Source organism: Eptatretus burgeri, chromosome 7 (assembly GCF_056783735.1).
Source record: "Eptatretus burgeri isolate ZD-2024b chromosome 7, Ebu_testis_v1, whole genome shotgun sequence".
In the NCBI taxonomy this organism is placed as follows: domain Eukaryota; kingdom Metazoa; phylum Chordata; class Myxini; order Myxiniformes; family Myxinidae; genus Eptatretus; species Eptatretus burgeri.
Window position 1 is genome coordinate 58,566,775 of NC_140967.1, and position 16,601 is coordinate 58,583,375.

The 16,601-nt window shown below is 41.2% G+C and overlaps 1 protein-coding gene across 1 annotated transcript in view; it reads right to left on the reverse strand.

Moving 5' to 3' along the window:
* DNAH5 (dynein axonemal heavy chain 5) overlaps positions 1–16,601 on the reverse strand; it is a 254,698-nt gene that overhangs the window by 115,099 nt on the left and 122,998 nt on the right. Inside the window, exons 33-47 of the mRNA XM_085890337.1 lie at positions 16,294–16,509; positions 10,763–10,831; positions 10,377–10,532; positions 10,059–10,231; positions 9,758–9,936; positions 8,811–8,998; positions 8,455–8,649; positions 5,563–5,697; positions 5,343–5,450; positions 3,959–4,112; positions 3,636–3,782; positions 1,614–1,855; positions 1,269–1,445; positions 948–1,152; positions 690–832 (exon numbers count right to left, since the gene is read on the reverse strand). Of these exons, the coding sequence (XP_085746463.1) occupies positions 690–832; positions 948–1,152; positions 1,269–1,445; positions 1,614–1,855; positions 3,636–3,782; positions 3,959–4,112; positions 5,343–5,450; positions 5,563–5,697; positions 8,455–8,649; positions 8,811–8,998; positions 9,758–9,936; positions 10,059–10,231; positions 10,377–10,532; positions 10,763–10,831; positions 16,294–16,509 (2,487 nt within the window). The remainder of the gene's footprint in view (positions 1–689; positions 833–947; positions 1,153–1,268; positions 1,446–1,613; positions 1,856–3,635; positions 3,783–3,958; positions 4,113–5,342; positions 5,451–5,562; positions 5,698–8,454; positions 8,650–8,810; positions 8,999–9,757; positions 9,937–10,058; positions 10,232–10,376; positions 10,533–10,762; positions 10,832–16,293; positions 16,510–16,601) is intronic.

Below are 16,601 nucleotides of genomic sequence, written 5' to 3' on the forward strand. Positions count from 1 at the left end.
CCATAGTCTGCGGAAATAAAAGGAAATCATAACTGTACACTCCTAAAGATGTGGCAGTGTCAGCTACAACATTGATCTCCACTGTGTCAGTCAACCTGAAGTCAATTAAACCAATCACTGTGGCAATGGAAGAGCACTCCCCCCCCTCCCCCAGGGAAAGGAATCAATCCACGACACATTTCTGGATCACCTGCCATCATTAGCATGGAGTGTCTCTGGGGTAATTTTCCCCAGACTGAGACAAAATGGAAACTGCATTTTCGTTTTAATATCTTCTTTCCTGGGTACATTTCAGAAATCTCATCAACTGTGCAATGGATGCTTAAATATGATAGATGTGTCGTCGACACCCCTTGTTGGTGAGCAGCCGAGCAGCAAGTGCTGGTATGGCACACGGATTCCAGGTTCCATCATATTTGAGAGGTGTATATATTTGGATATTTACACATCTTATACCAAAATGGCGAAATTTTTGACCCCTCTCATTTCCTCCTTCGAATGTCCCATATATCCTCCTTTCCCTCCATTTCCCTTACTTATATGGCATTTTCCTTTCCTCCTCTCCATTGCCCTTCCTTTTTCAAATTACTTTTTCTCAATTTATTCTAACTCTTCTGCTAGCATACACACATCACACGGTCAATCATGAGTATGTCGCTTGCCAATAGTGGCAGAGCAGATAGCTGTACCTTGCCTTGCTTTGCCACAGTATGAATGAGGAATTCTGTGCGAACATTGTCCATGTTTGGAATAAGGAAAGAAGTGAAGTCAGATGTGCATCTCGTCGGGTACACAAAGCTCTCCACACGTTCTGACCAGTGTTGCCAAGAGCCTGCGTCCAACACACCCCTGTCTGCTTCATTTTCTACCCACAATCCAAACATACAAACATGCAGATTCATAATGTTTTGTTACAGAAGCTAAAAACAAACAAACATTGATCGTACCATCTGAATTGACGAAGTAATTGTATGCAGAATCATCATTTTCAGGCTGGAGAGTTGGTAACAGTGGAGCAAGGCATGCATTTTTGTAACTCCAGGCTTCAAGCTTCGCCCTTCCATCAGTTTCCAAGAGTGCTCCAACACTCCAAAGTAGAGCAAACACAAACAGCCGACCCAGATGCTGCGGTGCAATCTGTCCTCCCAAGTCCTGGTAAAACCATGGGACAGGGTCAACTATCGGTGTCCTTTGCCATTTCAAAACAAAATCCTTTCATCTTCCTACATATTTTGCTGTTAATTTTCAGAACTCAATGCATTCATTACCTTGCTTGGAATGAGACCCTGAAGTAGAGTGAGACTTTGGGACATAGTAAAGGCCTCAAAAGTGTCCATACGAGGTACCAATGCCTGTGTGGTGAACTTCCACATGTCCACGAAGGATGATTTGTACAAGTTACGCAACTTCTGCACTTCATTGATTGGGCATCCTTTGAGCCGACCCTTCACGTGTAATGATAACGACACAATAATGACAGACACGGATCAAAATGAAAAAGAGACAAAAGCCACATTTGAAGCAATTAATTTCTCCTGAATAAGGCAGGAACATGACAAACAAATCATTTATCCTCATCAAAAAATAATAATAAACAGCAACCTGAATCTGACCTCAAGAATGGCTTTCCAGTCAAGCACAGACGAGCTCATGAAGACCATCCCATTGCGCGAGACAGTGGCTGGAGATGCATTGTCAACATTGTGCGGCTCAAAGATTATCTTGCAGTTGGCAGCCATTGGAATGCGGTCTCCATTGGCAAGTGTGAGCATTTTGTTGTCATCTAGTACAGAGTTGAGGTTCTCTATCCAGATGGCGTCCACCGGCCCATCAAGCACGATCCAAACATTCTCTCCTGCAGTTCGATTCATTTTAAGAATTGTATCGGACTTTCAGTATATAAAAGTCCGACACATTTTTTCTCATCTTCCAGGTCATAAATATAATCAACACTGAACAGACAAACTTTTTAGTGTGTGGACAATGGATGAAGCACTCTTTTTCTCCGATAAAGGGTTAACACCTGAAACGTCAGCTCTTAATTTGCTTCCCACGATGGTTAGCATACCTTGATGAACGTCCTGTTCATTACCCAGCACGTGCAAAGTGAATATGGGGTTAATCAATTGATTCATGTCTGTCCATCCATCTTATCAGTTTATGATCAAGGAACAACTTATTTAAATTTAATGTTTTTTTTTTGAACACAAATTGGAACATGAAATGAAAGACAAATCTGCCGTTTTACAGTACCTTGTCTCTGAATTTGTCCTGATCGCAACTGCGCAGAGAGGAATGAGATAATTTTTTGACTCACCTGTGTAGAGAGGGGTAAGAATATTTTTTACTCTCACACGTGCAGAGAGGAGTAAGATAATATTTTTTTTACTCTGTCTGCCTGCCTTGCAGTCAAACAAAATAGAAAATCATTCCAAACAAGAAACTAATTGTTTTAAAGGATGTTATAAAGGACACAAAGAACAGGCACGAAGAACGAATGCAACGTGTTAGATAGGGTGAGGTAATAGATACTGGGTAAAACGGTGGTAAAATCCAGAATTCATCTATATGTACACCTTTAAACCTCTTTAAAACTTTATCCAAATTGAATTATATATTTGAATCCTGTGGACTACAAATCGCCTTCATAATACCTCCAAGAACCTCCAGTTTTGCAGTATTTGGACGTGTTCTATCGGGTGGTGTATATAATAGGAGAGTCAAGTGCAGCCCCTGGAAAGCGGGCATGGCATGTGAGAGGGTGCAGTATCGGGGTAAGGAAGAGGCCGCCGATATGGCAATGTGTGATGCCGTTTCAAGCTGCGTTCTATGGTGATCAATAAATCCTCCATGTCCTAAACTGTGACTCAACGTCGTCTTATTATAGTGTATAAGGGTGGTGTATAAGAATGCTTTAGCAGTGCTAAACTTCTACATTTTTTAAAACAATCTTTAAAATCATTATTTTATTAAAATTGAAGTGTATACCTGAACACTGTGTTATGTGGGGTATCGTGTTCTATGAATGCCATGGTTCGATCTGTTGTAGTATCTGTCTGCCGATGCAGATAGACACTAGCCTTCACAAGTAAGACTAGTTCTTTCTTCTATTTTAATGGATATATGCACCAAACCCTTTCGTTTTAAAAACAAAACATCAACTGAAATTGAATACAATATTAATAGATGTGGCCTATCTAGACCTCTGTACAATTATAGCATTATATCCCCTGAAATAAATATGATACTCATTCTGAAGCAACCTAAAATTATAGTTTCCGAATATTTATTATTCCTGACTGCTTGAGTGTTTTGTTTCCAGACATTAGTCGACATCAGTGTACCTTTACCTTGTCTAACTGGTGCAGAATACCCATATTAAGAAAATAATCTGTCACACTTGCTTCCACATAATCCCAAAGTCCATAACAACACTTTCAAAGACCTTTCTTAAGATCAAAGGTAAATTGTTGGCCTCTAATTCCCTGCTGCTTCCCTTGACCTTTTCAAATAATCCAATTGTTGTTGAGTGCCATTGCATTGTCAAAGATCAAAAGTGACACAAGGCATTATAAGATACAACACTACAATTGGGAAGTCATTTTGATGCAAGTAACCCCACGAGGATGGCCCACCTTTCTTAGTGCGAAGAGTTTTGCGCCATAGGGTAGAGAATATCCCATCGGTCCAGTCGTTGGTCGCTACGTCCAGACGTCCAAACATCTGAGCAGCTGTGATTGCCTTCGGATTCATGCGCATTTCACGATGGGGCATTCCACGTGCTGGTTGCAGGAAATTCCGGCAAGAAAATTCATGAAACTTTGGCATTTTAATGGAACGCAACCTCACAGCACAGTATAATGAAAAGAAAATCTTCAAGGACAGCTGAGCAAATCTCCTTTTTAACTCCATGGTCTACAATCGTTTCTCTTTACACACTGTTTGTCACAATACCCACCAGTCATAGCTTTCAATAATGTATGGATGCAAGTGGTCTTCCCTGCACCACTAGGACCAAGCACCATCATGCCGTGTCGCACAAGCTGTGTTTCATACAACTGCACCACCTTCAGCTTCCACGGTGGGTGGCTAACCAGCCCCGCAGCTTCCATCTGCCACATAAGGAGTACAGGCCTTGTACCAACGAAATTTAATTGCAAACCATACAAACAGTTAAACATTTTTTTTAAGTTCTAAAGCTCATTTAAGAGCTCGCACGTATTATCACAAGCAGGACAAAGACATTTTTACTTATCGGTGCACCTTTACTCAGGCAAATATTTGACATTTCACTATTCATTATATCGAATTGAAATTCTTTCATAAAAACAGGACTGTTCACCAAAGGGCCATTCATTGTAATGACATCCATTATAACAACCATTCTTTATAATGGAATCCCACTGTATAGAAGATGGGTGCAACCATTATTTATGACATGCTTTCAATTCTGTGAGCAATTTGTTATGTACACCATACACAGTCAAAGGTACCTTTCCTACTTACAGCAACAATTATACTTTATTCTCAATGTGATAAGGCACCCTTAGGTTGTGACATAGTTGTACTGAAGTATCCAGCAAACGGAGTAGGAGTGTTTATAATGGCAGAGAAGCTCAGCATTTCATACATGAAACTAAAACAGCACTCGTTGGAGTGCATACCTCTGCCAGGTTGAACATTATACATTTTGTATCCCACTGATAGACCGGATCTGCATCCAGACATTAACAAAAATCTAGTCGACTTGTTCTTGTCACCTCTCCAACTCATCTACCAAGTTTTGTTATAATCTGTCCACAGCGTTTTGAAATATAATGCCATATATCGTTTTTCACCCTATCTCTCAATGGTGAAGAATCACTTCAAAAATCTCAAAACTCTCCTATCCAGATTTGGATCTTCACCAAAATCGAATCAATTTGTTGCTGTCACCAACCCAACCTGTTCACCAAGTTTTGTCTGAATCCGTCCCTACCTATTTGAGATATCGTGCTCTAAATTGTTTTGGCTCTATCTCTCAATGGTGAAAAATTGCTTAAAAAATTATAGTACTCGGATCCGGATCCGGATCTGAATCTTCACCAAAATTTAAAACAATTTGACTCTGTCACCCACCCAACCTGTGCACCAAGTTTCATCTGAATCCGTCTATAACTTTTTGAGATATCCTGCTGACAGACAAACAAGACAAACAAATGTTCACTTTTGGTGGTGGAGGTAATTACAGACAAAAAAAAATAAAACACAGAACCTGACGAACATGTGAGAGTTACAACTCAAAAACACCATTATTGCAGCATGATTACAGGTTCAAAAAAAATGTTCGACATCTCCCAAACCTTTTCATCGATAGCTGCTTCCAGTTGGGGATAACCAACTTTGTCCAGTTGAGTTTTGGGGAAAAGGTCTTCAATCAGGTTAAGGAATAAAGGCTCATCTTCATCAATCTGTTCAGGGCAATTAAAAAAAAAAACACAAGTAAATAAAGAAAAGTCAAGAAGCAATGAAGAGAAAAATAACTTTTTAAAATAGAAAATTCCCAAAAATGATGTGGCCTACAAGTTTGGAGAGATTCATGTCACGAAGAATGCGCATGACGATGGTTGTTTCTGCATCTTGAGGGTTGGCCCGCTTGGCTGTGCCCAGTGTTCGTAACACAGACAAAATGTTCCGTAGTCCAAAGTCATAATGGACCTAAGGGATAGCATAGTTAATGGAAGGAATGCCATTATTGAAAAATTCAAACATTTTCAATCACATCATGACGCCGGGATAACATCGTTGCCGAGAATGAAAAGAACAACAAAAAATATAGATACTCCTTTTAGATTAAGAATTTTTTTTTTTTAAAGAGTTGTTTTTTCCATAGTGGTGAAGCTTTACTAGATTTAAAATGTGATCATCACAACAACAACAACAACAACAACAACAACAACACAGATGCTATTACACTGCACTTTTCATACCAAGGTAGCCAAGATGATACAATAAAAGCTCAATCAGGTGTTGGTTTACAGAAGGTAGCAAGAAGAAAAATAAAGTAAGATGTCGTTTAATGTTATGGAGGTACTTTCTTTGTCCAAACCTTTTTGAAAGGAAAGACAGTGGGAGGTTGTTCAGAACCATTAGTGTAAATGGGAAACACCGTAATCGTCTCTGCATGGTCTCTAATCGTCAAGCTCAAACAAAGCACCAGATGTTTTGCACACATGAATACCTTCAGGCCCAATGGCTCACAGATAAAGGTTATTTCCCAATCTTTGTTGTTTGTGTTTTTTTTTTTTAAGTCAAATACATCTGAAAATCTCATTGAATTTATAGCAATGTGACCAAGAGCACAAATCAAATAATGTTTTTTGTGCTTTTCAAAATGTTTCAGTTAAAATAAAAGCACGACTTCTGCACCGCTGGCATCAGGAAAAAATCACCCAACGCTGGGGAAATAGTGACACTGGCTGGAAACTCTCGGACATTGAAAAAATTATGTGGTTCTGTTTAAGCAATCCCTCCTCCCAACCCCTCCCCGGACCTCACTTTCACCACCCCCTTCACTCCACCCCCCCACACCAACTCTGAATATGAAAACTAAAACGTGCCTCCTCACATTCAAAAGTACAAGTGCAACATACACGGCATCACCCGACAAGTTAAAGACCTGTATAACACTCTTTACACAGCGTTGGTGCTGGTGAAACAGTTTCTTGACAAGGGTTATACTGGGTGGTTTGCCGTTGCTTTCCCAGCATTGCTTGTCGGTGCTCTACCCTTTGAAATGCAGAGCATCAAGCAAGGAAGAGGCATGTACTGTTTTTTTTAAAGTCATTGGTATGACTTGGTCAGGGCTTGAACTGCCAGCTTCCCAGACTCTGACCAGACACTCTAACCATTACGCCTTACGCCACTGAGTCTGGTATACAAATTCAATAATCATACTATAATTTCGAAATTCTCTTTATTGGCTGCTCTTAGAGCACCCATAATCTGGACATTTCCATCTGTCTGTCTGTCTGCGAAACTTTAGTCAAGCCGAGGGGCTAAACCACTCAACCGATTCCAATGAAATTTGGTAGGTAGGACCAATATTTCTGGGAATTGTGTGCTTTCGAATATGGGACCCCGGGCCCAAGCAACGGCATAGCAACGGCCCTTTAAAGCGGTCAAAAAATCGAAAAAAAATCAAAAAAATTAATCGAAAAATCGAAGCTTAGAGTTCTGTGCACAATCTATCTTGCTCCTTTCATGCCAATTTGCAGCCCTAACAAAAAATATTTGTAGGAGGAGATAGGTTTTGGGCGAGTACGTGTCGAACATTTCAGAAACGGTTCATTGCGAATATCTCTAAGGGAAAGAGTCTGATTTTGATAAAACTTGGGTGAAATGTGTACAATGTGGCTCGCATGTACACAAAAATGAATGGTTGCTATGCACACCTCCGTTGCTTTGCAACAGAAAATACTTTATCGTACATCGTACACTTATTGTGGACTGTACAAAAAAATCAATACCTCCGAAACTGGACCTCCGAGAGACCTGTTTTTTTTGTGCCCAAGGAGAATGTCTTACAGAATCATATAAAAAAATAAAATCTTTAGCGAATAGATAAATGGAATTACCAGGGCTGCCATTTGTTAGAGTCTCTTTGTAAACATGCCTGAAATTTCACAAGGCGGGTTTCTGGGCGCCAACTAAGAGGGCTGTGATAATCATATTTATTGTGCTAAATTGATTTATAGCATGTACATGAATATCGGCTAGTCGCGTCGGCCAGCTTTCCATCTAGAGCGAGCAGCCATGTCGCCTACCGGCTTGTGTAACTATATATGTCTGACTTCTGTAGAATCTAAAACTGCTCGGCCAATTTCACTCAAAGTTTGCAAATGTGCTGGGGGACCCAGGGTCAGGTCATGGGTACAAAATAAATCCCCTCCCCCTCACTTCCCCCCTACCACGAGGGTAGGGAAATGACTTGCAATTTTCACCTGTACACGTGCATATTCGAAAGTGGTTAATCAACTGACCCTGCCAGAGGGAGGAGGCACATTGAGGGTGGGAAAACAATGATAGACATTACAGTGCGAGCGATTCACCGACACCATATTTCTCTCCCGGAGTGAGCAGATATTGCTAGTTATGGAAATGCTACACTTGACCTGAAACGGATCACCTCGAGCTTGGCCATTGTAGCACTTCATAAACTGGCCATTGAATCGAGAGTTTACATAATTTCTCAGCTATAATGGCTCAATAGATTTTAATGATTATTTAAAAATTAATTTGTTGCTCGTTATATGTAATTGAAATTGGTTTGTTAAGATTGCGTTGTCCAACAACAGTGTTGCTCATTGTAATGTATTTTGTTACCATGAGTGTTCTGATGTTGGATCGATATTTTATGAACTCCATGTCTTTGTTTGCGATTGTATTTTGATGACCAAGTATGAAAACACAAACCTGCTTAGACAGCTGCTCTTCACAAAGTTTATAGAGAGTGAAGAACTTTTGTGCTAGTGACACATTGTCAACAAAGCCACAGCTGGCGAGCTTCACACGGATAATGATTTGCCGATCAGGAACCATCATGGCCACTGAGCGGAAGTTTACTTTGAGGTTCTCAGGCAGCTCCTGTCTTCCAGCATAGCCTGGGTTCTAAGGAACAAATACTTTGTTTTAGTACTTAAAGAGTGTGCACGTTTTATAAAACTCATCAATTAGTGGTCAGGAGCAAAAGTCTTTCACGTGTCAGTGGAATAATTCCACTCATCTTGGCCTGGAAGCAATCTCATTTTTTTGAGCATTAACTGACTTACCATGGTAATAAAGACACCAAACTCAGGATTCATGTTTACAGTGTCACCATCTGTGAAAACAAAGCGTGCACAGCGCTCTCTCTTGCAAGCCAGGACCACGGCGATTTGTTGTGCTGCCACGGACAGCACCGGCAACTCGATGCGGTTGAACTCATCAAAGCAACCCCATGAACCAGATTGTGCCAGCCCTAGGGTGAAACCCAAGGCATAATAAATGTAGCACTGTCCGATCAATATCAAAAGGAAAGTGCTATGCCTTATCACATCTGTGTCATATGCCCTAACACACGTGGGTGGATGATCCTCCTCGCACCGTCAGGCATATACGGCTACTGAGGCAGTTACATTGGCTAAGGGGCACAATCCAGCATGGTCACCACTCCAACACAGGCTACTCGACAGGCTGACTCCCAGCAAGCTGGTTCTCATTTTGCCAACCAAGGAAGGAGGAAAGGCTGAATCAACCTGCCTGGTGAAAAATTTGGTACAACTGGGACTTGAAATGTTAAGACCCGAAGCCAAATATCGCGCGAGTGTTGCATCGTAAATCCAGTACTCCAATGCAACTGAATTCAGCATACAAACACAACTACTTCACATACAAGGAGATACAAAACAACTCGCAAAGAACAAATTAATGATGAAAAGCAATAAAAACAACACGTCATTGAAATGTTTACATTTGATCGTGAAGATGACCAAGATGACCATCCACCAGAAATATCAATGCATTAGGGTTGGCCTGTTTTGTCATCTGAACCAATGACTCATGATGCTTATAACGAGCATCACCAAATCCGATATGCTGGAGGAATTTGTCCATTGTCTACGAATGTCTTTGTAATTCACATTTGCATCTAATAATGTCTTTGGTCTGCATGTGATTTATGTGCAAGCTCCACAATGTCACTTAGGTCAATACAAAAATTTGAAAAGATAATAAATACCTTTGAAGATGCGTCCAAGTCCCCGGAAGTCCATCTGGTCTGAACAATTGAAGACGACAACGTATTTACCAAGGCAGCGACCCATGTCCTTGATTGTTTCAGTTTTTCCTGTTCCAGCTGGACCTGCAGGAGCTCCTCCTAGGTTCATTTTCAAGGCTTGGGCAAGAGTTATGTAACACCTGGGAAAAGAGAAAGTTTGCAAATGTGTCTCAACTCTCACTTTGAATTGTACATTTACGAGTACCAGAGGCGATACTCATCTGTATTCTCACCATTCTCACAAATCTGAAACAACCATCACCTGTCTGTCAGAGGTGTAATGACTAGACGATCAGTGCATCCCAGGAACTCATTCTGGTAGGTGAAGTCGACATCCGTTATGCTGATCACCGTGTGGTCAACGTCCTCTTTGAAGTATATCCGGCACCGCTTGAGCCACTCAAAATCCTTCGGACTGCGGACATGTGCTCGACACTGCAAAAATAAAATAAAAATAAACGATGACTCGGATTTACTAAGATCAATGTTTTAATGATAATTATCGAGCTTATTGAAGGTGAGTCTAAAATAAAACCTCGATGTAAATCAACAACAGCAAAAACAAACAAACGGGCCCCACCAGTTCATCGAATATATCTCGCTGATGGACGTGGATAGTGATGAGAGTCTCACATTTGACACGTTCAACAGGTGAAAGGTCTCGTGTCGTCATAGAAATCAGTTGGTTTAGCAAATCCAAGAAGGCACAGTTTGTCTGTGCCATAATTTGTCGGTCCTGCAGGGAATAGAAAGAAAAGAAAAGAAAATGTCACAGAGAAGCTGATCCGATTCCTTTGCCTCAAACATTATGACAGAGTTTTCCTTCGAAGCAGAATATGCCAATTGTACGAGTTCTATTTTCGTGTCAATTGTCTGAACTTTAAAGGTTTCCTTTGAGCAAGTGAAAATTGTTTTGAGAAACCTTTCCAGCTTTATCTTGATCACGCACTGTTTCACTTTACACACCTGGCGGGCATAAGTAAGGGCTTCTTCTGCATCTCTTGTCCAAATCATCTGGATTCCCAAGAGCCCAACCTGAATGAACACCGGTAACTTGAGTTGGATTTCACTTTAGAGGCAACTAAGAAATAAATTAATAAATAAAAAAGATGAACAGTCACATGCACTTCCTGTTTAAATGGAAAAAAAAATCGACAAAGCAAGAATTGTCAATGGCTGTTGATATGCATGTAAAGCCTGGTGTTGGCTTAGTGGTTAGGGTGGTTGCTTGGGATCCTTGGGTCCTGAGTTCAAGCCCCATTGGCCGCTGAATTAATATACACCAGGAGGTTGACTCAGCCTGTCATCCTTCCGAGGTCGGCAAAATGAGCACCAGTGTACTGGTAAGGGGGACACTGCATCAGCAGCATAGCCGTGTCGCAACCAATGATGCAACCAGCAGCCACAGTCTGCGAGAGAGAGAGAGAGAGAGAGAGAGAGAGAGAGAGAGAGAGAGAGAGAGAGAGAGAGAGAGAGAGAGAGAGAGAGAGAGAGAGAGAGAGAGAGAGAGAGAGAGAGAGAGAGAGAGATGGAGAGAGAGAGATGGAGAGAGAGAGAGATGGAGAGATGGAGAGATGGAGAGATGGAGAGATGGAGAGATGGAGAGAGAGAGAGAGAGAGAGAGAGAGAGAGAGAGAGAGAGAGAGAGAGAGAGAGAGAGAGAGAGAGATGGGGAGAGAGAGATGGAGCGACAGAGAGAGGGGGAGAAGGAGGGAGGGAGAGATGGAGAGATGGAGAGATGGAGAGATGGAGAGAGTGTGAGAGAGAGAGTGAGAGAGTGTGAGAGAGAGAGTGAGAGAGTGTGAGAGAGAGTGTGAGAAAGAGAGAGAGAGAGAGAGAGAGAGAGAGAGAGAGAGAGAGAGAGAGAGAGAGAGAGAGAGAGAGAGAGAGAGAGAGAGAGAGAGAGAGAGAGAGAGAGAGAGAGAGAGAGAGAGAGAGAGAGAGAGAGATAGATAGATACATGTGTGTATGTATATATATATATATATATATATATATATATATATATATATCCATTATCTTTCCATTAACCTTTCCTAACCAAACCATCTAACTTGATTTTAGAGTCCCCTCCCCCACCGTCTCTCTTTTCCTCCCTTTCCAGTTATGCTCAATTGCTGCCCCGCAACCCCACTGTTAATTTAAGCTTGCTCTGCTATGAGACTCGTTGTTGTAGAGAAATAGGCAATGAGCCATGAACTGTAGGAATGTCTGCAGACATATTGCCACATATCGTCTACGGTGCCATCAACCTTATCAAGGCCAGATCCTGATGCACAGGTATCGTTTTGCACAACAATGGTTGGATCCACACAGCCAAGGTCACACAGGCATTCCTTCATGATAACAATGTTCAGGTGTGAGACTGTCCTGCCAGATTGCCAGGCATGAACCCCAATCAACACTTGTAGGACGAGCTGGGTTGTCGTATTTGATATCGACTCAGTCCACCCAAGAATGTTGCCAAGTTGTTACAGGCCTTGCAGGGCAACTGGACGCAACCATCCACCAAGCCCTAGTGAGACGTCATGTCCGTGAATGTCTCAAAGACTGCAGGCATGCATCAAAGTATAAGGTGGTCACACACGATATTAAGGCTTGGTGATCTCTGTTTCATTTGTGACACCTGTGGCGTCACTGCCGCTTGACTTCCCGTCATTGTCAGTGTCAAAACAGCACTTCAGTGAATGGACTATTGCATACATACAAAAAAAACATTGGATACAGAGAGAAGGCTCATAAAAGAGCTAGAACACTGAATGTATCTGGACGCAACAGAATAAAAGGAACAGCAGAAAGAGAGTGTGGGGGAGCCAACAGCAAGGCCGAGGGACAAATAGATGGAGACGGAAAAACAAGGAAATTTGACATTGCAATTATAACCCCACCAGCACCCTGGCCAAATGCAATGAAAGCCACAAAAGACCTGAAATATGGCAATAAATTATCATGAAATTTGACGCCACATTATCACTGCCTCTCAGAATAGTTTGGTCCAGCAGTATGGTGCAAAGGTAGGCATACAGGTAAGGTCGAATGGTTTCACAATTGTCGTCTTTCAAGGACTCACGAGCGGGAAATACATCGTCACTGGTATTGTCACGTCTATTGAGAAAGGTCGGCTCATGGAATAAATAAGTGAAATAGGGGCAGCAGGTTCACACACCGACAAAGAAGATTAATGGGGAATAGGGAGGCAAAGACATAACACATGGTTGGATGGGTGGCACTCTTGGGTGTTGCTGGTTCTCGTGAGTTTCACCCAATAATAACACCAAGTAATTCTAGCAGACAAATTCAGACACCATTTAGCTTCTGATCTGATGCAAATTGAGACCGTTTCTGGGCACGCATTTTTCCTTTCGGATGTTCAGGTGAAATACGGCATTGGCGGTACCATGTGTATCAAAATGCTTGACTACTTGTTACCTCCACCACCGAAGGAGGAGGAGGTTCTGTTTTCACCACTCTCTGTCTGTTTGTTACTTGCAAAATCGAAGATTTTTCAAGTATATTGGTCAGTCGATTTTGTTATTCTGTCTGTCTGTCTGTCTGTTTATCTGTCAATCGCCTACAGGTTACAATTCTAAACCGATCATCACGAAACTTTACCAAGTTGTTGAGGTAGTCACAACTGAGAAGCCTGTTGATTTTGAGGTGAAAGGGAAAGGTCATCTTTAGGTCAAATTTCTATCATCATCATTTTTCATCCGATTGAGTTGAAAATTTGAACAAGATTTGCACATTGCATCACTGGATTGGGAAACCAACTGTTTTTGAGGTCAAAAGGTCAAAGGTCATACTTCTAAAATCATCAATTTTTATCTGAAAAAATTGTCAATTTTCACCCGATTGACTTGAAAATTAAACAGCAATTTCATGGTCCATCACTGAATTGGGAAACCAACCATTTTAGAGATCAAATGGTCAAAGGTCAACTCAAGGTGAAACTTCGAAAATCATCAATTTTAATCCGAAAAATAATCATTTTCATCCGATCGACCTGAGATCTGATGAAGATTGTCAATTTTAATCTTAACTAGATGAACCGTGAACCCGTTGGGTTCCCGTTGTGACAGCGGTTGATGAAAAAAATAAAAAAAGACAAAATTTTAATATTATTTAGTGGTCAAACTTTAACTTGAAGAAAATTTGAGCATTTACCACAGGAGTCATTGTTCGGCCAACCGGTTTCTCGAGGAATACAAACACATTCTCCATGGTTTGTCCTTGCGCTTTATGCATCATCATACCAAAACTTGACTGAATCGGGAATTGATTGTTTAATAATGTTTTTCGTTGCACGATTTGAACGAAACTTGATACTGCACACCGCAGGAGAATGGTGAGAAAGGTGGCCCTAAAATTGTTGTGCTAGCGTGCACTGTCTTGGCTGTATTTCAGGAACATACATACATATATATATATATATATATATATATATATATATATATATATATATGTATACACACTTACAAGATGAGGGTTTTAGTAATATATAGATGAAATGGACAATTTGATGTATCCATGGAAACCTTTCGAGAAGGGGGTGGATTTTGCAAGTGCTCTGCATGACATTTTTTCTTGTTTGTCTGTCTGTCTGTCTGTCTGTCTGTCTGTCTGTCGGATATCTCAAAAAGTTGTGGACGGATTCAGATAAAATTTTGTCGACAGGTTCAGTGTGTGACAAGGAGAAACTGATTAAATTTTGGTGAAGATCTGGATCCTGATCCGGCTACTGGAATTTTTAAAGTGATTTTTCACCATTGAGAGATCGGGCTAAACCAATACATAACAGGATATTTCAAAAAGTTGTTGACGGATTCGGACGAAACTTGGCGGAGATGTTGGGTGTGTGGCAAGGACGAATTGATTCGGTTTTGGTGACGATCCAAATCCACATCTGGATACGAGAATTCTTTATTTTTGAAGTGAATCTTCACCATTGAGAGATGGGGCCAAAAACGACATTTTGCATGATATTTCAAAAATGTATTGGGCCCGATATGTTCTCATGGATCAGGCATTGCATGGTGGAAGTATGTGCTCTACCGAGTGCCCTTCTAGATTTTGTTTGTCATTGCTTTCATTTTTTACCAGTCCTGCTTTGATGCATTTAGTTTTTTTTTATCTCGTATGCACAACGTGCTGACTGTATGGGTGAACTGTGTGTGAACTCTCCATGGGGGTGTTTATTCTGTTCATTCCACTGTCATATGATTCATTGGTTTTATAGCAGGTTGATTGCTCGTCTTTCATAATCAAAGTTCTTTTTATCTCAAGATTTTTTCAATGAAAGTCTCACAGTTTCAACTCTTATATGTTGACATTTACAGATAGCACACTTGCCTTTCAGCTGTCTATTCTGGGTTCTGGACGATAAGCTGAGGAACTGCAAAATAGTACGAGCTCGCGGACGTTAAAAATTCCGTGGAGCCCTTTGAGGAGGAGTACACAAGTTATCACCAGCACACTGGCCGAATACCAAATTCCTGCCTTAATGTGCTGAGGCACTGCAACAATTACAGGGCTGCACCTCAGTGATGATGCAACCAGGGGATCCAACTACTAATTGAATCCCAGTCCAGTTTGCATTTCCTAACACCAACTAAAGGTATTGAGACAAGAAATATGCAGGATTATTATTCCCAACCCTTTGTTCTATTTCTCTGAAGGTGTTACTGTCACTACCATTTTGAACCAAATGTTGTTAGGCATCAAGCTTACTCGTATGACATTCCTCCTTCAGAGCAAGTGCAAATTCAGCAGAGGTTTGAAGTCTGTTTGTGCTAGTCCTGAGGCCGTGTTGCAAGATATTTCACGGTGGTTTTGGTGGATTTAAGTTTCGGGTTCTGCGGTGGCCGCTGCAGATTTTCACCATTGTCTTCATGAAAACTCATTCCAAACAGGTGGAGCAATATTGCAAAGTGTGTGGTCATGCACGTAGACCTATTATTATACTTATAGTGATCCAAGTACATGCGGGAACCAGCACACATATCACCTTTCGAATACTTAGTCAACAAATGGACAAATCAACACAATATATCAGAAATCAGAAGTGAAGTGTTCAGATGGGAACACCAAGCAGGCTAAGCAAAATGTTCATTATACTGGGATTAAATTACAAAAAGAGGTTTTCTGGTCTCAATGTTTCCTGGAGTTTTGTGGTTATTCCCAACCCTCTCGGCTTTCTTTGATGTTGCAGTTACAGAACTGTGGGAAATTATGGAATTTGGACCAGGCACAAGTCCTCTCTTACTCTGACAATTGGCTAACGCCTGAATGATGTACTTTTTTTCAATCATCTGTTAATGAAACTGATCATTCAAATTGTCAGGCGATGTCTACTGACCTTAACAAAGTCTAGCATTCCTCGACCAGTACAAAGGCCTACTCTTTTCAGAATCCAATCATTGCCCTTCTTAAAACATTCCAAATAAGATTTTTTTTATTGACAATAACAAGAGTGAGGAATCAGCTCAAAATAATCCTGCCTGCGCCGGATATGAGTTCAAGAACTCTGCCAGGTTGAAGGAGTCTATGTCAAAGATGCTTGCAGCAGCTGATCGAATGAGTGCATGCAGCGAGCGTTGCACTTCTTGCAAGAGCTGGATTAGCCAGAGCTCCACATTGCCCTCAGCCATGACAGGCTCATCCAATGTGATGCATTCATGCTCACGTGACACCACTGCCAGGATACGGTCATACACCTGTAGAGGAGCACACTCACTGTCAACAACTGCTGCAAACACAACGTGAGAGCCGGGGATGTTAAGGGATATCAACGTACTATTAGAATGGA